The 23,711-nt window shown below is 44.9% G+C and overlaps 1 protein-coding gene across 1 annotated transcript in view; it reads right to left on the bottom strand.

The window, feature by feature from the left end:
* MYOM3 (myomesin 3) overlaps positions 1–23,711 on the bottom strand; it is an 82,307-nt gene that overhangs the window by 42,033 nt on the left and 16,563 nt on the right. The window contains exons 6-16 of the mRNA XM_020983103.2: positions 19,290–19,385; positions 17,910–17,998; positions 16,124–16,168; positions 15,398–15,538; positions 7,615–7,776; positions 7,177–7,318; positions 5,805–6,004; positions 4,689–4,742; positions 2,996–3,123; positions 2,254–2,437; positions 1,908–2,082 (exon numbers count right to left, since the gene is read on the bottom strand). Coding sequence (XP_020838762.1) covers positions 1,908–2,082; positions 2,254–2,437; positions 2,996–3,123; positions 4,689–4,742; positions 5,805–6,004; positions 7,177–7,318; positions 7,615–7,776; positions 15,398–15,538; positions 16,124–16,168; positions 17,910–17,998; positions 19,290–19,385 — 1,416 coding nt within the window. The remainder of the gene's footprint in view (positions 1–1,907; positions 2,083–2,253; positions 2,438–2,995; positions 3,124–4,688; positions 4,743–5,804; positions 6,005–7,176; positions 7,319–7,614; positions 7,777–15,397; positions 15,539–16,123; positions 16,169–17,909; positions 17,999–19,289; positions 19,386–23,711) is intronic.

The raw sequence follows: 23,711 nt of genomic DNA, 5'->3' as shown, positions 1-23,711 counted from the left end.
AGACACTTACTAGGTGTGTGACCCTGAGCAAGTCACTTAACTCTGCCTTAGTTTCCTCATCTATAAAATGAACTGGAGAAGGAAATGGCAAAGTACTCCAATATCTTTGCCAAGAAAACCCCAAATGGGGTCATGAAGAGTCAGGCACCACTGAATGACCAAAGAACAATTCAATTAAAACTAGATTTGTTAGTATGTCAAATCAGCTTCAATGGAGGCAGCCCATGGTCTGCTCCACTGGTTCCATGCTATTTCATATTTTTATCAATGTTTTGGATGACATAAATGTCAGGTTTATTAAATTTATTTCCAAGACAAATCTGGAGGAGTCAGTTAACACATGATATGACATATACATAGTGTATGATAGTATGACAGACTCAGGACCCAAAAAGATCTCAAGATGATATAATGATGGGTTGGATCCAATGATATGAAGCTTATTAGAGAGGAATGTCAGGTCCTAAACTGAGTTCAAAAAAGTTGGCTTTACAGGTATAAGATGGGAGAAGAGTTTGAAAAAAATCTGGAGGCTTAGTTACCTTGAAGTTCAATATGGTCATAGTGGAATGCTATCTTGGGCTTCACTGAGAGTCCTAGTGTCTTCAGTAAGGGAGGTAATGGTCCCACTGCATCCTACTCTGGCCAAACCACATTAGGAATGTTGTTTGTTTTTTAGGCACAACATTTTAGGAAGTCTCTTGACAAGTTGGAGCATGTGAAAAAAGGATAGTGAGAAGAATAGTGAGAGATATAATGTCTCATGAAGATCTCTGTCGAAGGGACTGGGCTTGTTTAGTCTGGAGAAGAGAAGGCTGAGGGAGCACATGACAGCTATCTTCAAGTATCTGAAGCAGGATTAGATTTGCTTTGCTTGGACCTAGAAGGCAGAATAAAGAGCCATGGAGGAGATACTGACTTAGGCTCAAGGCAAGGAAAAATTTTCTTATAGTTATAGCTGTCCAAAAGTGGAAGAGGGTTAATGAGTGTCTCTTCATTGAAGGTTTTCAACTGGAGACTGGAATTCCATTTGGTGGATGTTTAGAAGGGAATCTCAGTAGGAGTAGAAGGGGAGTCACAGGCAAGCAGGGGCTGGACTAGACCTCGGAGGGCCCTTTCTCTCTGAGATTCTATTATTCCACAATCTTATGCGATAATAGGGAAGACTGGAAAAGATGCAGTTAAGGCAGCGGTGGTTTCCGACCCTATGCCATAGATTCATCACCACCCAAGGACCTTTGGTGCTTTTTTGGTCCCCCAAACTCCAGGCACCTTACAAGAAAACTTGGCATTGATGACTTTCCCATGGAGTTGCACGAATGTGCCTACCTCTGTGCACGCACTGCGCACGCACACACACACACACACACACACACACACACACACACACACCCCTTGGAACAGAGAGAAACCCTCCTAAATACATCAGATCCCCACCTGGAGTCTCATTGGCTGATGTGAAGAAGTCTTACCTGGTTCATTGTCTCTCACCCCATCCTTGACAAACAGCTTCAAGACGACACAATGAACCCAGAGGTTCTTCTTCTTATGGGTCCAAATCTCAGCTCTGTTTTCTGCACGATCTCAAGCCTATCACAAGCTCTAACGGACTTCAGGGTTTTGTGTTTTATTTTTAATGAGCATAAAATGAGGTTGGACTATGTAATCTGTGAGGTCTCATCAAAACTCCAAGTCAATAACCCAAGCCAATGATGTCTGTAGCTGGACTCTATCCTGGAATCCAGACTTCTGGGTTCTATCTGCTAACTACAAGCAGCTCTGGAGTGGGAGAGAGGGTGCCCTCTTCAAAGCTACTGCCTCAGTTGCTGCTCGCCCACTCAGGTGCCCTGGCTTCCTTCGTGTGGAAGTGATGTACTTTGGCAAGGAAGGACGTGGGGAGGACTTACCTGTTATTCTTGATGGGCTTGTTGTTAACAGTTTGCCATTCAGAAGCGCCCGCTTCCCGACAGTATATATAATAGCCCAGGAGCTCAGAGTCCCCCGTTACATGGTCCCAAATCAAGGAGACAGAGGTTTTTGTGTCTCTGAAAACTTGGACTTGAGCCGGAGGGGGAAGAGTAGCTAAAAGTACAAAACAAACCAAAACCACAAAATGAGAAAGGGTGGGAGGGGAGAGGAGGGCTGTGTCCTATGGGTCCATGGGCCCACAGTGGAGGTGGAGAGCTGGCCTGTCCTCTCCATCCCTGCTCTGAGGCAGGCTGTGCCCTCCTCCCCTCTGCCCACCAGCAATACCTGGAGGACTCCCAAGGGTGATTGGTTCGCTGGGCTCCGAAGGCTCGCTCAGGCCATACCGGTTTGCTGCTCGTACTCTGAATCGATACGCCTTCCCTTTCTCCAGATCCAGGAGTGCGAATCTTGGGGACTTCACAGGGGTCTCCGAGCTCACTGCCTCCCAAGCATCGCTGCCTACGACTGACTATACGGCAAGCAGATGGTCAGTCCCTGCCTTACTCTCCAGGGTGATGGGATAGTGCACAGTAGTACAACAAATATAGAAAAATGGTGCGTTGTCCAAAAATGTTTCTACTGAGCTTTGGAAGTTAACTCCACAGCCAAACATGTAAAAAAGAGCTCTGGACTTGCTGTTTGAAAACATGGGCTCGAGTTCTGGCTCTCAAACTGTCTAGTTATGTGACTGTAAGAAGTCACTCAAGCCTCTCCAGGACTCAGTTTTTCTTCTTCAAAATGGGGGTGATAGCATTTGCACTGTCTGCTTCACAGGGTAGCTATAAGAAAAAATGCCTTTTAACCTTAAAGTTCTATAGCAATACAAGCTAACATTATTTCTCAGTCATTCTAGCCCAGCAGAGTGGGATCTTGTCTTAGGCTGATTCTTAGAGGCCTGAGATATGGAAGACTTCTGTTTTCTAAAGGCCTCCTCAGATGAAGACTCTGGCTACCCTCTTGGATTGCACAGTCCAACCCTCCATCTTCGTGAGGTGTCTATGAAGGGGGAACTTCAGGGTCACCTCACCTTCTCCAGCAGGTAGGTCAGGTCCTCTTTGCCTCGGGGGCAAGGCTCATCCCAGGACAGGAGAACGTAAGCCTGACGTGTCTCTCTGGCTCTGACGTTGGTGGGAGGCAAGGGGATGATCACCGAATCTACAAGGAATCCAATGAAAGAGTCGCTCAGCTGATGGCTGTCTTCCACTGGGGCTCCCCCCTCACTATCCCAAACACATCATTTGGGCCTATTCTATCCTTTTGATTTTGACGGTTTAGTTGAGTAGGCTTCAGGGAGGGGGTCATTCAATGTATCACAGAGTTTGAAGGACGGGACATTTTCACATTTTCAAGTGAGTGCATTGGATTAGATGATTTTCTAAGGCCTTTTCCAGATTTGAATACTCTGTGTTCTAAGGATGCTTCCAGCTCTTATATTCTACGTTCTAAGATCATATCTGGTCTAGAATTCTATGTTTTGAGGTCCCTTTCACCTCTAATATTCTGTGCTCTAAGATTCCCCTCAGTTCTAATATTCTCTATTCTGAAGTTCCTCCCAGTTTTGAGATTCTGTGTTCTAAGAGTCCTAGCCCTGACATTTTGTGTTCTAAGAGCCCTCCTAGCTCTGACATCCTGTCTTCTAAAGTCCTATCTAGCTTAAAATTCTATATGTTAAAGGCCCTTCCAAATTTGACATTCTGTATTTTGAGGTCCCTTTTACCATTAACATTCCTCTAAGGTTCCTTCTGAGGTTCTATCTCTGTGGTTCCTTCTGATTCTGACATTCTCTATTCTGAAGTTCCACCCTGTTTGGACATTCTAGGTTCTCAGGTCCCTTCCAGCAGCAAAACTCTATCTCCCTCAAGAGAATCTACACTTCTTGAGAGCAGGAACTTTTTGCAATTTTGTGTCTGTGTTTCCAGTGCCTGACATATGGTAAGTACTTAATGAGTGATTGAGTGGGAGGACCAAGAGGTTACTTCTTCCTAAGGGAAGCTGGTCTGGGATGAAAAATCATCTGCAGACAATTGAGAATTGAAAAGTAGGGCTAGGAATTGGACCTGCTTGCTGGTCTAGGGAATTTCTGGGTAAAGAAACTCTCTGTACCAATCTAAGCCAGCTGCTTTTCTGCAAAGTGTAGTCTTAGAGAATGCCTAGGACAGTGAGAGAGACTTGCCCAGATTACGAAGATAGCAGAGGTCTTCCTGGCTTGGAGGTACATTCTCCATCCATCCCACCACACTACCTTTTTCATACTGAGACAGAGTGCTGGCATCCCTGTGGCCTTTGTCTTAAGAGCCCCTGGCTCTGCTCATAGAATGGTAAGAGCCTTGGTCTGCTAAGGGAAAGATTCAAGTTCTGGCTCTGACACTGACAAGCTGTGTGACCTTAGGTCAGTCATTTTAACTCTCTGAGCCTATTTTCTCCTTTATAAAATGGTTACAAATGCTTGTCTTGGTTCCACCCTGTTGTGAAGGTCAACATATGTAAATTGGTTTTGTAACCTGTTAAGTATTATATAGCTGTTACCTACCACCACCACTACCATTGTCAGTGTAGGGGCCTTGGTTTGTACAGAGCTCCCCAGATTCCTGTTTGCCTAGGTCTGGGCCTCATGCTCGCTATGGCTGATGTGGGGCCTCACACTTGGGTATTATTCTAGACTATACCTCCCTTAAGGATGGTGTTAAAGTCTCACATTCTCTGTCATAGTTTGATGTTACCTTCAGTATCAGCTTTGCTGATTGTGATGGTCCTCCCGAGATCAAAATGAATCACTAGGATAGAGAATAGATTTGAATTAGGGATACATGAGTGTCTGTGATGGAAATCAAGGCCTGATTCCACTTGGTCTTTCCAGGCCTCAGTGATCTCCTCTGTAAAATGAAGGGGTTGAAGTAGATATCAGTTAAGGGCCCCATCCCAGCTCTGACAGTTTCTGTTCTGAGGGCCCTCCCAGCTCTGACATTCCATGTTCTAAGGACCCTCCTGGTTCTGACACTCTCTGTTCTAAGGGCCCTCCCAGCTCTGACTTTCTGTGTTCTAAGGACCCTCCCAGCTCTGACACCCTCTGTTCTCAGGGCCCTCCCATCTGATACCCTCTCTTCTAAGGGTCCTCCCATCTCTGACATTCTATGTTCTAAAGACCCTCCCTGCTCTGTGTGCTCTAACATTTTAGGATCTAGAAAGGGGTTCTTAGGATAGGAAACAGGATAAGTGGAGTACTCACACTGGAAGTTTGTTGGGCAAACTCACCTGCTCTGAGAAAGTTCTGTGCCTATAGCATAAGGTGTCCAGCCTCAGCCTCATCTCCTCTATAGCTCTTCTTTTATCAGTCACTTATTCAAATACTACTTGTCTCACTGTTTCAAGGGTGTATGTGTGTGTGTGTGTGTGTATGTGTGTGTTGTATCGCCAATGAGAATGGGGGCCCCCTGGGGCAGCTAGGGGGTGCAGTGGATAGAGCACCGGCCCTGGATTCAGGAGGACCTGAGTTCAAATCTGGCCTCAGACACATAACACTTACTAGCTGTGTGACCCTGGGCAAGTCACTTAACCCCATTGCCTAACCAAAAAAAAAAAAAAAAGAATGGGGGCCCCCTGCAGGCAAGGACTATGAATCCCCCTTCAGAAGCAAGGACCACATCCCATCAAGTTAGGGGCTCCCTGGGGATGTTGGCCGTGTCTCCTCCACCAGTAGAAGCTCTCCAAGGGCAGAGACTAGAAGTTTCCTTTGTCTCTCTCCCATAGTGCCCAACACACCATCTCCCGCAGTTGAAGTTCTGCTCGCCAAGCTCTGGGAAGGCTGTGACTCTGGCCCACGGGGTCCCTGTACCTACCTGTCTTCCTCTCGGCTTCCCTGGGGTCTTGCATAGTGACCACCTCTGTGGCCTTGGAAGGGAGGCTGGTGCCCGCTTTGTTAATGGCTCTCACCCGGAAGCGGTAGCTCTGGCCTTCAATGAGTCCTCGAACAGGGCATCGGCAGGTTCCTCCAGGGGCCTCGTGGCAGGCCTCCCATACCCCCGATTCTCCCTGGCACCTATTATCAGAGATAACTCAAGCTCTAGGCTCTTCAACATGGGCACTGTGCCCCAGCCTGAAAAAACAAGTCCCATCTTTTATATACCCAGAGCCTTTAGCTATGACACTGACGATGTGTATCCCTCCCTGGAAATCCAGCCCCTTTTCCTTTCACACCCCCCCACCCCGCCCCTTTAGCCAGGCCCCTCCTATCCTTTAAACTGTGGATTAAATCTTCCCTCCTTCAAAAAAAAAAGTCCTCCTTGCTTAGCCCTCCCTCCATCAACAGCAGCCTGGTCTACGGTTTGCTCTAAAATAGTCTTAATCTGCATTTACTGCCTTGGTCTTTTATAAGCCAGACCCTATTCCTTCTGCCCTTGCCCGATACTGTCAGGCACTAGAGTGAATAGAGCAGGACAGCGCCCCCCCTCCTGTGACTTTTCCCCCCCATTAAACGTCCCCTTCCCCCACAGATCTCCAGGGCTATTCATGGGGCTCTCTCACAGTATCCTCTGACTTTATCCTATTCTGCCTTTGTAGAAAACTAGTCCTTTTGTGAAGACTTGGGAGTTAGTGAAGTCATTTTCTTTTTCCTTAGTTTTCCCATTGAGGGGGTCAGTAGACAAAACGATCCCCTCTGACATTCTGTATTCTAAGGTCTCCAGCTTCCACACTCCGTGTTCTAATATTCCTCCTAGATCTGATATACTGTGTTTTAAGGTCTCCCCGGCTCTGACATTTAATGTTCCAAGCTCACTTCTAGGTCTAACATTCTGAGTTCTAAGGTCACTCCCAGTGTCTACATTCTCTGTTCTAAAGTCCCTCCCAGGTCTGATGTTCTGTGTTCTAAGGTCCCTCTGAGCTCTGGCATTCTGTGTTCCAAGGTCCCTCCCAGCTCTGACATTCTCTGTTCTAAGGTCCCTCCCAGGTCTGGCATTCTGTGTTCTAAGGTTTTTTCAAGCTCTGACATTCTTTGTTCCAAAGTCCCTTCCAGCCCTGATGGTTTATGTTCTAAAGTTCCTCCTACACCTGGCATTCTGTGTTCTAAAGTCCTTTTCAGCTCTACCATTCTCTTCCAGCAGGGATTTTGTCCTCTGTTTGCTGTGCCTCCCACAGTGCATAAGTCACAAATCTTCCTGTGTATAAGACAGGCTCTTACTTCTGGTCATTGGTCCTTGCTGCAGCACCCACCTCTCAATGGTATAGCCAATGATGGGGCTGCCCCGGTTGTCACTGGGTGGGACCCAGGTCAGAATCAGACAGTCTCTATTCACATCGTGGCATCGGACATTCAGTGGGGAGCCTGGAGCCCCAGCTTCCTCTGCGGGGGCATCTGTAACAGAACGCTCTTCAGACTGGCTTTCATTTTACAGCACATCTCTAACCACCTGCATCACCTCTCCATCCTTCACCCTCACTTCCTTTATCTTCCCCTCCATTGTCCAGATCCTTGATGCTTCAGGATAAGGGGCAAGATGTTTGTGAAGAGGCTAGATCCTCTCCCAGCTTGATCCCTGGTTATCCCCAACTTCTACTCCGTCTGGGGTTCTTGGTGCCAAACGCCTCAGACCTGCTCCCTCCCCCAGGCCAAGCCCTCCATTGCTCCTTCCATCTGACCCCAGAGCTCACCTCTCACAAACACATAGGCACTCTGCTCCTTGGAGCCAAAGGGAGAGGGCACTCGGATTGTGTACATTCCTTCATCCTCTTTATAAGCACAGGACACTTTCACAGAAGCCTGGCAGTCCAAGTACTGGAGCTGGCGCCTCTTGGAGATCTGTAGCAGCATCCCTGAATCAATCAATCAGCGAGCATTTAGTCAACACTTTCCATTTGCAATTTCCTCTGTCTTTGAAGAACTTACATTCAAATGAGATAACGTGCATGTGTGATTTCTATAGAATACATTTTTTAAAAAACTTGAAAAAAATTTAGGGGGGTGGGGAAGGGAGGAAGATCCAGAGAGACTTTCTACTAAGGGTAGCCTTTGAGCTGAGTTTTTAAGGAAACAGAATCTAAAGCAGAGGTGAGGAATTAGTGCATTCTAGGCATGGAGGACGTCGGTGGGAGATGAAGTGCCGTGTGTGGAACCAGAAAAAGGACAATCTGATTGGACCACGGAGTGTAAAGGGAAGGTGATAGCTAACAAAGCTGGAAAAGTAGATTTAGGGGCAGGTTGTGAAGATGAGGAGTTTCTATTTGAAGGAAAGGATGTTCTTGCCTTTGGGACTGGAAGGAGGGGGAGAGAGGGTGTCTCTGTCCAGCACTAGCAAGAAACCTTGTACTTGTCAAAGACATGTGTGGAAGCAAGAATACCGGGGTCTCTAACATATACATTATTGAAATTAAAGCATGAGGTTTACTTAAAACTTACTAGGAATCTGCACATAAAAGCCACTGTTTATTGATCAAGATAAAAAAGCCTACATGCCAAAGCAAGCCTGCACTCACTGCAAGATGCCGGAAGAGAATGCCATTTTTAATGACCAGACAAAAATGAAATTTGCTCTCATAAGACTCCTACTGTGTGTATATTTGTAGAATCCTTTGCTCATCCTATAAGTAGAGGGAAAAGGGGAATAAGCGTTTGTATAGTATGTGCTATGTGCCAGGTTCTGCGCTAAGTGCTTTTACAAATATTATTTCATTTGAACCTCACCATAACCCTAAGTGGTAGGTGCTTTTATTATCCCAATTTTACAGTTGAGGAAACTGAGGCAAACAGAGGTTAAGTAGCATGCTCAAGGTCACACAACTAGTAGGTGAATAAGGCCAAATTTGAACTCGGCTCTTCCTGATTCTAATCACAGTGCTCTGTCCACTGCGTGACCAGCTAGCGGTAAGTCATTGATGTGGTACAGTACTATTATGATCTCGCATCACAGATTGTATCTTTGGCTTGTTTTCATCTTCCATTTGTGACCAATGCACTGTTCTGGATTTTTGACTTTAAGACAACTTGACTTCCTTAGTGTGAGGCAATTTCTAGAACTTTCTATAACATTCTAGAAGGATTTCCACTAGCATATGTCATAGGAGACCACTTAGCTCCTCTTTATCAGATGACTGTCCTTCAAACTGCATTGGATTTAACTAATAAAAATATTGTTTCCAAGAGATCTGATCACTGAACACAACTCATTTTACTTGCTGCAACAGAATGGCGCTTTGGACTCAGATTGGTCACCTGGAGAGGCAAATATTGGCATAGACTTTTCTTCACGGAACTCCACAGGATCAATTATAATTTAAATCTTTCTGACTATTTTTCCGTTTTTTTAATTTCTTTTTTTTAAATATTTTTCAAGTGGGAAATGATCTAAGTGTGGCAGAATTTGCTCAGATCTGTGTCAGACTAGTTTTGTATGAATCAGGTCTGCTGGAATCACATTATAGTAGGATGTTGAGCTTAGGGCTTGGAGTCAAATAAGGATTTTTCTCTATAGTAGGACATTAAAATCATTATCGTTTCCTTGAGGTGTAGTCAACAAATGTTCCATTTGAACGGAATTTTCCTAAGCTGTCACCAATCTTAAGTGAAATGAGTTGGGAGGGCAGTTAGGTGGCACATTGGATGGATGGAGTGCCAGTGTCAGGTCAGGAAGACCCGAGTTCAAATCCAGCCACTTCCTACCTGGGTGACCCTGGGTAAATCACTTAACCCTGTTTACCTCAGTTTCCTCAACTGTAAAATGAGGATTTCAATACACAAATTGGCAACTTAATTTCTCAGATCTTTGCCCAGAATCCAACAGGACTGAGAAAATTCTGTTTAATATCAGTTTTCCTTTGTATAGTACAGAGTGTCCTAAAAGTCTTAGCAAAGTTTTATGCTTTAATAGTTTAAGATGTAAGTTTTAACAACTTAGACTAAGGCTTTTAGGACACTCTTTGCATAGCTTTATTATAGCATCAAATGAGGGAACATATGGAAAGTGCTTTGCAAACCTTAAAGCACTATATAATGGTTGTTATGATTATTATTAATGCCTAAAATGCTTTGTATGTTGAGTTTTACTGTGTCCCTAAATCCACTGTGATGAGAACACAGGGGCAGAATAATATTCTTGTAAAAAGTCACACACTTCCTAACTGTTGTATGTGCCAAAGATTGTATTATCCCCAGGCTCAAAGAGACTAGTGTGGAATCCCTGGCTTAGCGAAAGAAGCATTAGTCCATAAAGTGGCTCAGAGGAGCCTAGGCCAGGAGTCGAGAACCTGTGGCCTTCAGACCACATGTGGCCCTCTAGGTCCTCAAGTGTGTCCCTTTAGGACCTAGAGGGCCACATGTGGCCTCGAGGCCACAGGTTCCCGACCCCTGGCCTAGGGTCTGTCTTGATTCCAGGACCCCTTCATCTCATCCTCCCCTTGAGCTTTCATTTACTCTTGTTCACTCTGAAATAGCACATCTGAAAAAAGGATCGGAGGTGGTGGTGGTGGGGAGAAACGATTGAAAGCAGCTCAAGGTCATCTGACCTTGAAAAGAATTAAATAGCGTTAGTTTGGTTCAAATTTCTTCCTGTGACCACAATTCCAGAGGGTAGATGATGAAGTCTGCTACCCACCTCCTGACAGAGGAGTAGGTGATGGGCTCAAGATGCAGAGCAAGATATTCGTTTTTGGAAATGGGGGAAATTTGCTTTGCTTAACTAACTGTATGTACGTATGTTTTTATGTATACATACATGTGTGCATATTTTATACATTTACATATATATTTTTTCATATTTGTTGCCAGAGTTTTCTTTTTCAACAAAGGGTAGGATGGGAGGGAGAGAAAATAAGTGCTTATTCATTGTAAAAAATTACAAAGAAAAATACAAAACAAATTTCTGTCTGTGACTCAATACAGCTATATGAGTTGTCCTATATGTCAGACACATAACATCAGGAAGACTGAAAAGGTGAAACATTCAGCTCATCCCATCATGGAGACTTTTTGTAAATATATGGATTAATTGTATTCAAATGCTAATGTGGTGTTCTTCTGAATAGATTGTGATCATTTGAATATGTCCAGGATGGAACAGCTAGGTAGCAAATGGAATATTGGACTTGGAATCAGGTAGGCTTGAGTTCAAATCCTGTCTCAGACACTTACTAGCTGTGTGACCCTGGGCAAGTCATTTAACCTCTGACTACCTCAGTTTCCTCATCTGTAAGATGATTTGGAGAAGGAAATGGCAAACCACTCCAGCATCTTTGTCAAGAAAACCCCAGATGGGGTCATGGATGATTGATGTGATCGAAACAACTAAACAACCAAATGAAACACCTTTACTGGTGTCTATCAGGCAACCTCAGAAAAAAGACCAACTTTGGGTGGGAGGATTTTTGCTGGCATATTCCTCACATTTTATAAATGTATTATAATTTGTGATGAAATGAAACTTTAACCTAGACTCCCAGACCAAGCAAGCAATTATGTTTCCTCCCTTGACATGATGCTAATCCATGTAAGTCCCTTCTACAGAGTACACTGGCATCCATACCATAGACCTACTGACCACAGGATGCAAAGTCAATGACTCAAAGAAGAATAATCAACTTTTCTCCATTCTAACATTCAGTGCGTAGTATATGCTATTGATCTGGCTCAATCCCATGCAGGCAATCCCTGCTTTAGGAGTCTTCAGTAGTCACCTTAGGGGCCACCTCCAAGCCTTCCCTGATGTCTCCACTGGTTAGCTTTTTAATACTTCAATTCCCCTTACTTTATTTATTTATTTTTTTTGTGAGGCAATTGGGGGTTAAGTGACTTGCCCAGGGTCACACAGCTAGTAAGAATTCCTCTTATTTTATACTTATTTATCAACATGATTTGTGTCTCCAATAGAATATAAAGTCAAGGAGAGCAGGGATCACTTCATTTATTCTTTGTACCTCTCAGGTCTAACACATTTGTGTTTATTTTTGGTTGAATCTCTGATTTCAACTCCCAATGTTGAAACACCCTCTACAGATCCAGGTCAGAAACCAGCTCTGAAAACTGTAGAGTCTTAGAATTGCCTGGGGCCCTGAGAGGTTAAATGGCCCAGTTTGTGTCACAGGCAGGGCTTGAACCCAGGTCTTCCTGGCTCCAAGCACAGCTCCCTAGCTGCTGTAACACACTTCGTCTTGCCTTCCTCAATACAAAAGAACATTTGAATATCATTATGTTCTTACATTAGGAGCTACTATATAATAATTTCATATCATTTAGTCTTGGACAAACCTTAGAGGTCTTAGAAGCCAACTCCTTTATTTTATAGATGAGGAAACAAGACTCAAAAAAGGGAAATAGTTTACCCAAATACACAGGTAAGTACCAGAGATGGGATCCCCAGACTCCAAGTCTAATACTTCCTTCCCGACCCCCTTTATACCATTCATTCCACCCAACCAGATTATAAGCTTCTTGGGGACAGGAACCAGTTTTATCATCCACTCCCATTTCCAAAGAGCTTTATATTGAATTGGGTACTTATTTCAAAAATTCCCAAGGTCCTTGGTTCAATTCATGCGGGTATCCTCTCCACCTTTAAAGAATATAAGTCCACTCCTACCCCAATACACACACCATGACTTAGAAGAAGATCTTCATCACTTGTTACAACTGAAAACTGTTCATCCCTTGGTGGCTTACCTTCTGGAGATGAATCTTTCTACTCTTAGCTCGTCCTTGAATGTCAGACCTCGTCTGTCCCCAGACCTTTCCAATGGGATAGGACCTGCCTGGGGCAGCTAGGTGGCACAGTGCGTAGAGTGCCAGGTCCAGCATCAGGAAGACTCATCTTCCTGAGTTGAAATCTAGCCTAAGATACTTCCTAGCTTCTTAACACTTAATCTTGTTTGCCTTTGTTTTCTTATCTATAAAATGAGCTGGAGAAGGCAATGGTAAGAAAACCCCAGGGGATCACAAAGAGCCAGAAATGACTGAGATGGACCTGCCAGTGAATGGTAGGTTGGTACTACGTTGGTAGTCTTTGAGAACTCAGGGTCCCCCAAAACCACGAGGAGACCCTGGAGGAGAGTTTAAGTGAGGGCTGGGTGTATCATCAAGGCTTGGTGTCCCTGGCAGGCATATTCTTAGATAATAATCACATTGAGGGCTGTACCTGTGTCCTGTCTGGCTCCATATCCCCAGTGCTGAGCCCAGAGCTGGTAAATTGAACTGAATAGAATACAGCCTCAGCGGAGGAGGGCTGTGCAGCAGGAACAGTGTGTGGCCGTAGACATGGAGGAAGTGCAGGCAGAGAGGAGGCAGGGCTACTCTGGGGCTTTGTCAAGGTGAGTGAGGACATCTGCGCTGAAAGATTTTTCGTGTAATTCTAATCCTAGGAGAATCAGTGAGAGGAATGGGAGCTCAGTGAGAATATGGTCAGAGGACCACAGTGAGGAGGACTTGAGGCTCAAATAGGGATCATGGGATCATAGCTTTTAGAACTGAAAGGAGCCTTAGAGATTGTGGAGTCCAATGCCCTCATTTTATGAACAACAATAGCTACCATTTATATAGCCTTTAAGGTTTATAAAGTGCATTACAAATATTTTCTCATTTTTATCCTTACAACAATTCTATAACGTAGGTGCTGTTATTATCCCTATTTCACAGATGAGAAAACTGAGGTTGATTTGAATTTGGATTTTGCCCAGAAAAGGGATGGGCTCTCAGTAAGGGGGCAGGAATTCATTGAGGTTGTAAGGATTAAGTGAAGCAGTTAGGGGGGTTAAGGGGTGGTATCAGGGCTCAGGGAGGGGATGGCAGTTCGATGAGTGAAGTGTGGGTCTAACACAGTCCTTGGCACATAATGGGTAGTTACTATTGACAACCCATTGGTTGATTGATTGGGGGGGCCCCAAGAAAGAGAATGGAAGACTTGGTGAGGGGGCTAGAGGCTCAGTAAAAGGATTAATGTTCCCTGAGGAAGGGAGAAGGGGCTCAATGAAAGGCTGAGGAGTTCAATGAAGCAATAGAAGTTTGGTGGGGAGATGTCAGCCCATTAAAGGGATGGGGTCTCCATGAGAGGGCCAAGGATTCTGGCAGGGGATGGGGCTCAGTGAGAGATGAGAGAAATGGAGGCTGGGTGAGGAGTTAGAAGCTCAGTGAGGAGGGCTGAGGCTCATGAATCCAATCTGACTCTTGCCTATGTCCTTTCTCTATGGTCATTATTATTCTCTACCTGCCCAATCTACCCCCTTCCCAATCCCTGATCTGCACCTCCCTACACTCACCCCTGTATAATCCAGCCAATGCCTTAGCTCAGCATCCAGTGTCCTGGCTGCCCTCTGTGTTCCTGAAAATATCCCAGGCCTTGTTTTTACAGCTGCTTCTGGGGTCTCCTCAGGGGCCATGCCCTACCCCTTAAAAGACAGGTGCTGACTTTCTGGACTCAAGAGCTAGGAGGGGGGAGTGTACGTCCCTTCTCCTTGTCCTTGGGACTTCAGGGTAGGTTGGGGGAGAGGAGCGTCCAAAGGAAAGAGAAACTCATTCTTCTTTTGGTCCAGACTGCTTCGCTGAAGCTCTGCTAGGGAAGGCAGTCAGTACTAACGATTAGCGCCCTCTCCAAAGCAGCTCCAGGCTCCTCCCAAGGCAGGGCTGAAGGTTTGTCTCAATCGTTTGGGTGAGCAAACTGAGTCTGGGACCCTGAAATGACTAGGCTCAAGGTCACCCTGGAGAGCGGAGAGCAGGATTTAAGGAAGTCAGCAAATGCTGCCCCGGCCACCTTTCTCCCAATTCCTATGACTAGAATCCTTTACAATAGATGGAGAAGCGGCAGCAGTTGTGTGGTGGAAAGAATGTGGAACCTCTAGCCATGGGATCACTGAGCCATCATTTAGAGCCTAAAGGGCATTAGAGGTCAGCTTGACCAACCCCTCATTTTACAGAAGAGGAAACTGAGGCTCAGAGAGGTACGCAACTTACTTAAGGGCCCACATACCAGAAATCAAATCTGAACTAAATCCATCATTCTTCCCACTGTACTACACTGCAGGAAGGCCTGAGTTCAAATCCCACCTTTGATACCATCTCTGTGGCCATTAGCTCAGCAATCTCTCCTAGCCTTACATTCTTCACTACAAAATGAGGATACTAATAATTATTGCACTGACTTCACAGGGTGGTTGGGAGAGGATCAAATGAGCTAATAGATGTAAAGTTCTTTGCCAACTTTAGCTGTAATTCTCAACTATGGTTCTGAGATCTGGTGTCAGGAAGCCCTCCGGTCCTTTACTTGTGTCCTCCTTTAATTGCTTGGATTGTACTGGACTCACAGAATTTGGGAAGTCTCCTTCCTTCGACCTATCAGACTGGAGCTCCCTGATGGAAGGGGCTTTCTTTCTCCCGCTGGATTAGAAGCCCCTTGAGGGAAGGGATTGCATCTCCACAGTGAGCTCAGGGGAGTGCATGGGGCATTCGATAAGTACATACCATCTCTGAACCATTGGATATTTCTCTGGCCATCAGGCACATCTTGAGTGAAAGCACAGGCCAAGATGAAGGGCTCCTTCTCCCTGGCGAAAACAGGCTGCAGAATGGATTTGAATTCAACGTCTAGGCCAAGCAGCAATCCTGGAGGAAGAACACAAATGCTCAGGCCTCTCCCAGAAGACGGACCAGACCTCCGTCTAGGCTACTACACGGGGATCTAAACTGCCCTTGTCCAGGCCACCGACAATTCAAACGTTAGTTTCTGGGCCAATCGTTGTTTCTCCCCCGCCCCAGGAGACTGTAGTCACTTCATTGGAAACGCTCTATGGACCAAATTAATAGATTGGAAGCTTTGTAAGGGTGCGCATGACGTTGCTTTTACTTTTGCATTTCCAGACTTGAGCACGGGGCCTGCCACTTAACAGATGCTTGGGGAAACATTCGATGAATTGTTGAATTGAATCTGACTCTTTGTAAGAGGCGATTTACCACTACCACCCTCTCCTTTGGTTTGTTTGAGCAGCCCTGAAGCATGATGGGTATCAATGAGAAGCCAGCCTATACGATTTCTACCAGCTAAGTCACAAATAGATAAGAAAGCACATTGAATTCCCATTGGAAGCTGCTGAATGGGAAATCTCAAGCTTTATGACAAAGGTGTCCATAACTATACTTAACTGCCCCTCCCCTCCCCATTCGCATCCCCACCCTCACCCCCATCCTTACTTTTAAATATCTCCGAATCGAAGCCAGACTCTTTCCCCAGGTATGCTGCAAAACCAAGAAAGAAGATCAGAGCTCTGAATAGACTATGGCCCCACATTCCTATGGGGTCAGGAGCTAAGGTTGGGAATCAAGACCCTTAGCTGCTCAAGCTTCTAGCTAGGATACAGGACAACAGATGGAGAACAGGCGAAGCCTTTGGATAATATGAGGAAATAGTCTCTTACCCAAGGACACCCACCCTGGGGCCAGGGTGATGACAGGAGCAGATTCATCATCTAGGGGGATTGCTTTTTCCATTTAGTTGACTAGAGGTGAGTGTTCCACTGAGGGCACTTAAGTGCTCAGCTGTGGCTACCTCTGGGGGGAGGCAGGGAAGGGAAGAATCTCAGAACATAAAAGGTTAGAGGTATGAGGGACCTTTAGGATATAGAATGTCAGAGCTAGAAGGTTCTTTAGAACATAGATGCCAGGGCTGAAAGTGAACAGAACATAGAATGTAAAATGTGGGAGGAACCTAGAACCATAGAATGATAGAGCTGGAAGGGAACCTGGGATCACCTAATTCACATTCCTCATTTTATAGATGGAGAAGCTGAGGTCCAGGAAGGTCAGTTAGTTGCCCAGGGTCACACAGTGAGTTAGTATGAACTCACACTTTCTAAATTCTACTAAGTTCAATGCTTTTAAACAACCAGTCCAGAGTCACTTTCTTCTTTCTTTCCTTCCTTCCTTCTTTTGCAGGCAATTGGGGTTAAACGACTTGCCCAGAGTTACACAGCTAGTAAGTATCTGAGGCCATATTTGAACTCAGGTCTTCCTGACTCCAAGGCCAGTCCACTGCACCACTTAGCTGCCCTAGCACCATCTTTCTCTAGCCTTGAAGTGAATCTATAGGGACTGGTGAGCCTACTTCTCTTACAACTTTGCCAGGGACTGTTCATAAAGTAGGGAGGGCCCTTGACAGTCAATTAATGCATTCCCTTGCCACCAAACCCATTCTGCCTGAAGTAACTCAGCATGGTGTAGAGGAAGGCACACCGGATTTCTTTTCTTTTCTTTTTTTTTAGGCAATTGGGGTTAAGTGACCTGCCCAGGGTCACACAGCTAGTGTCAAGAACTCAGGTCCTCCTTACTTTAAGGCTCTATCCACTGTGCCACCTAGCTGCCCTAGCACACAGGATTTCTAATCTGAGGACTATAACTCAGATCATGACTCTGCTGCTTATTACCAGTGTGACCTTGGGAAAGTCCCTTTACCTCTCTGGGTCTCAGTTTTCTCATCTGTAAAATAAGGGGGCTGGACTTGATCTCTAAGGCTCCTCCCAGCTTTAAATCCTGTGATCTTATGACTGTTGGTAGGTGCTGCAGTGGATGGAACACCTGGCCTAGGGTCAGGAATATTTGAGTTCAAATCCAGCCCTAGACGCGTACTAGCTGTGTGACTCTGGGCAAGTCACTTAACCCCTATTTGCCTCAGTTCCTCATCTGTAAAATGGGGGGCACATTGGAGAAGAAAAGGGAAAACCATTCCAATATCTTTGTCAAGAAAACCCCAAATGGGGTCGTGAAGAGTAGGGCATTACTCAGCAATGGCAACAACATATTCTGTAGTCCCCAGAGAAGTTCTGTGCCCAGCCAGACCACCCATTCCTGTGCATGCATTATAAAGGAAGGCCTTTCTCATATCTGACCATAGGCCCATTTCCAATGTGGTTATTGACAGACAGGCACTGTAAGGTTCTCAACTAGCATTAAGCCAATGTGGGAGTGGGGGGAAAGGACTTACTACGAACGAGGACTTTGGCAAAAGAGGAGGCTTCACCATAGGCATTCTTCACCATTACTGTGTAGGTGGCTGAATCCTCCACTGTGCATCTAGAAAGGAGGAAAAACTGAGGGGGATGGTAATAGGTGTGTGGGGTCTCAGTCTCTGCCCTTTTCATTTCCAGGGAAAACAGAACCTGGACTACAAAGCCTAGTTTCATTTCTAAAATGGGTTCACCAATGTAAATTCACCACCCTCATCTCTCACCCTGGCCCTGGACTTTGGATAAATTAGAATATCACAGATTCTTTGATCTTCAGGAAGCCTTTGAGATCCTCTTGACTCATCTCATTTTACAAATGAGTAAGCTTAGGCCAAGAGGCATGATGTGAATTACCAATGGTCACTCAAGAAGAGCAAGGCTTGGAATCCAGTCCCCTATGACATCCTACCCCACCCTACCCCAGATACCCTCTTCTCGAATTCCACCAGTCTGCATGTCTTGCTTCCTTCACAGGAAGATCAAGACCTCTTCTTGAGAAAGCCTTCCCTGATCAATCCCACTAGTCTCTGAACATTCTTGTAGAGTGGAGGCTAGATCTCATTCTTTGCATTCAGCAGAGTTATAACCAGCATTTTCTTACGCTAGTCAAGTGTCATGGGGGAAGGAAAAGGCAAGATGTCCCAAGAGATGGAGTGGAGAGGAACTCACCTGGGGTACTTGTTCTTGGGGAGGAAGCCTGTTCCAGGACATCATGGGGTCAATGCTGGGGAAACCATTATTTGGGGGCTGGGCTAGAGAGGAACTCACATAGGGGTGTAGCTACTGGGGGAAAAGGAATATATTCCCAGAAGATCATGAAGTTTCTACAATTTCTGTGGTTGCAGGACTGCAAGTGCTGTTATTGACCTTTAAATTTCAGGATCCAGGAACAAAACTCCACTTGCCCCATCCTAGTTACACCTCTGTTCTTTAGTCACTTTGTTACCTATCAGTGGTACCTCTCACTTGAAAAAACTGTTTCTATAGAAACAACATTACAGTTATTCCTCCGGAACACTAGATAATTGGCAAAAACAAATTTGATTTGATGGTTTGGATGCAACAATTTAGATACAATGTATTTATGATGTTAAATGAGACAACCTTACGTGGGGTAAACATGCGGAGATCTCTGGATATATGTTTGTACCCCACTTCTCAGTGCAGAATTGCCCTGCAGGCAGGAGCCCTGTTTTTGCTTCCTTCACTCGGTGTCTAGCCTGGAACCCCCTGATCTGGACGGATTTTCTAAGAGCAGGCTAAGAAGAGGCCTTGAAAGAAAGGCCTTGGTTTTACTTTAAGCCCCAAGTCCCAGGGAATCGGTGAGGAAAGAGAAACAGGCAGAAAAGATATATCACCTCCTGATCTCCAAGGTAAGCAACCCAAAATGATTCTTCATGATGAACTTTCCAGCGGGAAAGAGGTGAGGATCAATCCTAACATCATTTTTGTACCTGTGGAAACAAGACACTTGACAGTGAAGGTGGAGGAGGTAGGGGGAGACATTTGGAGAGGTTCCAGTGTAGTACAGTGGAAAGAGTAACAGATTTGGAGTCAAAAGACCTTGGCTGGACACCCAGTACTGACATTTACTGCTTGTATGACCTTGGACAATTCACTTAACTATGCTAAGCCTCAATTTTCTCATCTGTAAAATGGGAATAATAATACCATCATTCCTTGATTCTGGGGCTGTCATGAGGAAAATACATTGTAAACCTTAATGCCTTTAGAAATGTGTGTTATTGTCACTAAAGGGGGAGAATTGCTCCTTCCCCAAACTGGTCATGCCTACCTAACCCCAGAAGATCAGGACACTGGGAAGAAAGCCAATGCATTGAGCTGCTGATCAGAACTGGAAGTAGAGTGGTGACCAGAGGGCATTATTTCAGGTGGCAAAACTTAGAGGGTGCTACTTCCTTTACTAGCAGGTGGCTAAGAACAATTTGGCTCCAGGCACCAGATACATAGATATCCAGATCACCAAAGTCTGATTGTTCTCTGTTTCTTGAAACAGCTTGTGGGTTTAGATTCCTCCTACTTCACCCCTCTCTTACTGTTCTCAACCCCCTTCAAATTCTAGCAGTTCTTTTTTTGTAGGTGGAAAAAACTGGAAACTAAGAGAATGTCCATCAGTTGAAGAATGGCTGGATAAGTAAATGGTGGTTTATAATGGAATGGAATACCATTGTGTTGGAGTAACGGCTAGGTGGCACCATAGTGCACAAAGCTCTGTGCCTAAAGTTGGGAAGATCTGAGTTTAAATACAGTCACCTGACAAGAGCCGTGTGACCCTGGGCAAGTCACTTCACCCTGTTTGCCTCAGTTTCCTTATCTGTAAAGTGAGCTGGAGAAGAAAATGGCAAACCACTCTAGTATCTTTGCCAAGAAAACCCCAAATGGGGTCACGAAGAGTCAGACACGACTGAAATGGCTAAACAAAAAAAAAATTGTGCTGAAAGAAATGAGGAATAGATCATTTCAAAGAGAGGTGCAAAGGCTTGTGGGAACTGAGAATAATTTATTCTAAATCATCAATATTATAAAAATGGTCAGTTTTGAGGACTTTTGTAAACTGATAAAGAATGAAATGAACAGAACCTGGAGACACGAGGATTAAGACCATAAGAATAAACACCTTTGAAAGCCATGAGAACTCTGGCCAGTACCAGATCAAGGATCCCCAAGACAGAAAATGAAATGTTCTCTTCGTTATAAAGAGACGATAGATTTAGGGTGCAGAATGAGGCCCATGTTCTTGTACGTAGCTGTTGAGGCAGTTTATTTTGCTTGATGGTTCAAATTTCTTACAAGGAAGTTTTCTTTTCTTTGTTTTTTAAAAAAATGAGGGGGATAGGAAAGAGAGAAAATAGACTTAGGTTAATTTTTAAAATTAGAGATATGTAGAGACATGTAGGTGGTACATATGTAAATCATTTGATAGCACTATATGATTAGTTTTTAGGGCTAACTATTTGTTATAAGAGATCTCTCTAAAAGTGGGAGTAATCCATAAATGTTAGCAATACTTTTTTTAAAAAGGGCATTTTTTACATTCCTCAATTCAAGTACCACATTTCAAAAATGCGTTTCTGTTTACTTGGAGATCCCATAGCAAGGCCTCACTAATTTTCAGTTACAATTGAGATTCTTGCCTAAATTGTGGGTAACCTCCCTACAGATTCTGTTCCAAAATTCACATTCAATTTCTTGGCTTCTTTTACAAGGTAACTGGAAAGGCATCTAAAATGTGGAGAAACCACAGTCCTGACAAAAAGTTCTTTGGCTCTGTGCTTAGCAAGCCCCTGGGAAGGCATGCTTTGCTTCCGTGGTACAAAACCATTTTCCCCCCCAGCCATCCAAATCCCAACTTCCTAGGTGAGCCAAGGGCAAGATTTTCAAAAAAAGCTTCATTGTTAACCATCAGTCCAAGACACCTCAACAAGAGGGGAGTTAATAGAAAAAGGGGTGGGAGGGGGAAAGGGAGGGAAGCTGTCAAAAGAGGGAAGAGTACATGAGGCATAAACTGAGATCCACCCTGTGGCTCTGGGCCTCACGCAATACCTAGACCATCTGCCCACTATCCTCAGCTACTGCCTCCTACCCAACCCCTCTCCCTAGCCTACCAAACCAATGTGTCTGACACATGTTCTTGTGGTACCCCTGGGTCAAAGGAAACAAATCCTTCTTCTTCCTTGCCCCTCTGCCCTCCTGGTGAGCTTTGGGTGGGCATGGTTAGAGGAGAAATTAAGCATGATCAGTTGTGTTGCATGGGGCAGCAGCCTGACTCCCTGGGTGATGGGCAGGTCCTTCCCTCACGGTGACTATACCCAGTAAAGAGCTAGTCTGAATAATACAGTGAGATGAGCCCTGGTGCATCAGTTAGAGCAGGGATTCTTAACTTTTGGCGTGTTTTTTATCATCTGGTGAAATACTGTGCTATGGTTTGTTGCCAACATTCATAATTGAAGGATATACTAAATTTCAGTTAGAGGTGGATAGAAATAAAGATGTCGTTTTTTGTCCCATTCAAGTTCACAGATGCCCTGACCCCTTGGAAGTCTGTGGACCCCAGATTAAGAACCCCTGAATTAGAGGATGGGGTTCAAATCCTCCCTCTAAGATTTATTACTTCTGTGACCTCAGGCAAATTGCTTAACCGCCCCGAGCCTCAGTTTCTTCATTTGTAAAATGGATGGATTAGATTAGATGGCTTCTGAGGTCCCTTCAAGCTCTAGATCTATGACTGACATTCTGTGTGGCTCCTACCTCACAGGGGTGTTGTAAGGCTAAAATGAGGCAATAGAGAATTGCTTAGAAGACCTTAAACGGTTTTCTAAATTATTTTCTGTCTTTCCTATATCCCCTATTCTTTTTCTTTTTTAGGCAATTGGGGTTAAGTGACTTGCCCAGGGTCACACAGCTAGTAAGTGTCAAGTGTTTGGTCTGAGGCTGGATTTGAACTCAGGTCCTCCTGACTTCAGGACTGGTGCTCTATCCACTGCACCACCTATCCCCCCTATTCTTTCCCATCCAACAGCTACTATCCTAGTACCGACTTTCTCTATCAGCTCCAGGGACTCTTGGGAAGTAACACGGTGACTTGAATAGTATTGGACTGACATGACCTTGTTTCTAATCCCACCCTTGATACTGCTGCATGAGATGATACATGGAAAGCATGATGATGGCTGCAATAGACTCCCAACAAGCCTTCACATTTCTACTCTCTCTCCTGCCAGTCCATCCTTCATATCACAGCTAGTATAATTTTTGTTGGCATAAATTGTGTCCTGTTGCTCCTTTGTTCAAAAGTCTTCAACGGCTCCCCATTAATTTCTCCTCTAACTGTGCCCACCCAAAGCTCACCAGGAGGGCAGAGGGGCGAGGAAGAAGAAGCAAACTTGAGACTCCTTTGCTTAGCGATTGAAGCTTCCCATAGCTTGGAGTCACACTCATTTTTCCAGTTCTTTCTCCTGCTCCTTTCTTTCATTCATTCTGTACTCCCGTCAAACAGGTATGTTCTCTGTCCCTGAAACTTGCTGCTGGCTCTCCACTCATCCTGTTACCAGGTTTCTCAGGCCCTCTGGGTCCTCTTCACCTTCTGAATCCCCAACCTTTATTGAAAAGTGTTTTCTGATCCCTGTTAATGCTGGTGCCTTACTAAATGCAGATTGACGGACTGATTTACATGCCACCACCTCCAGGAAGCCTGCCCTGCTGCCATCAGGTCAGTGACAACCTAAGCCTTAAATTTCCTGTGGCATTTTGTTTGTATCTCTCTAATGAATTGTTAGAGGAGCAGTATGGTTTAATAGTGGAGAGCCTTTTCTCCTTACTAGACTGTAAGCTCCATAAAAGCAGGAATTGTGCTTTATCTGATCTTTTTTTTCCTCTCACAGTGCTTGTGCACCTGGTAGGTGCCTAATAAATGCTTGTTAAATGAGTGAACAAATAAGTGATCTATCAGGGTTACTAGCCTAGTTTACAGACAAAGAAACTGAGGCCAGGAGAGAGGAAGTGTCTTATAGTCATAGAACAAGAGTTGTAAACGAGCTTAGAAATTATTTTGTCCACTCATTTTATAGATAAGGGGGAAAGTGGCTTATCTATGGCCATCTATGTCTCAGCAATAGCTGAGCTGGGAGCAGCCCCCTAGGTCTCCCAGCACCATTACCTCAAGCTGTCTCTGCATGGCTCCCTAGCAAGTTGGGGGCAACTGGTGGGATGGGGAGCGCCCTCTCCTATCTCCCTGCCTGGGAACCTACTGAAGCTTCTGT

The sequence above is a fragment of the Phascolarctos cinereus genome, unplaced genomic scaffold (genome assembly GCF_003287225.1).
Source record: "Phascolarctos cinereus isolate Bilbo 61053 unplaced genomic scaffold, phaCin_HiC Scaffold_726;HRSCAF=1367, whole genome shotgun sequence".
In the NCBI taxonomy this organism is placed as follows: Eukaryota; Metazoa; Chordata; class Mammalia; order Diprotodontia; family Phascolarctidae; genus Phascolarctos; species Phascolarctos cinereus.
The sequence above is the reverse complement of the archived record's forward strand: the minus strand, read 5'-3'. Positions and strand labels throughout refer to the sequence as shown.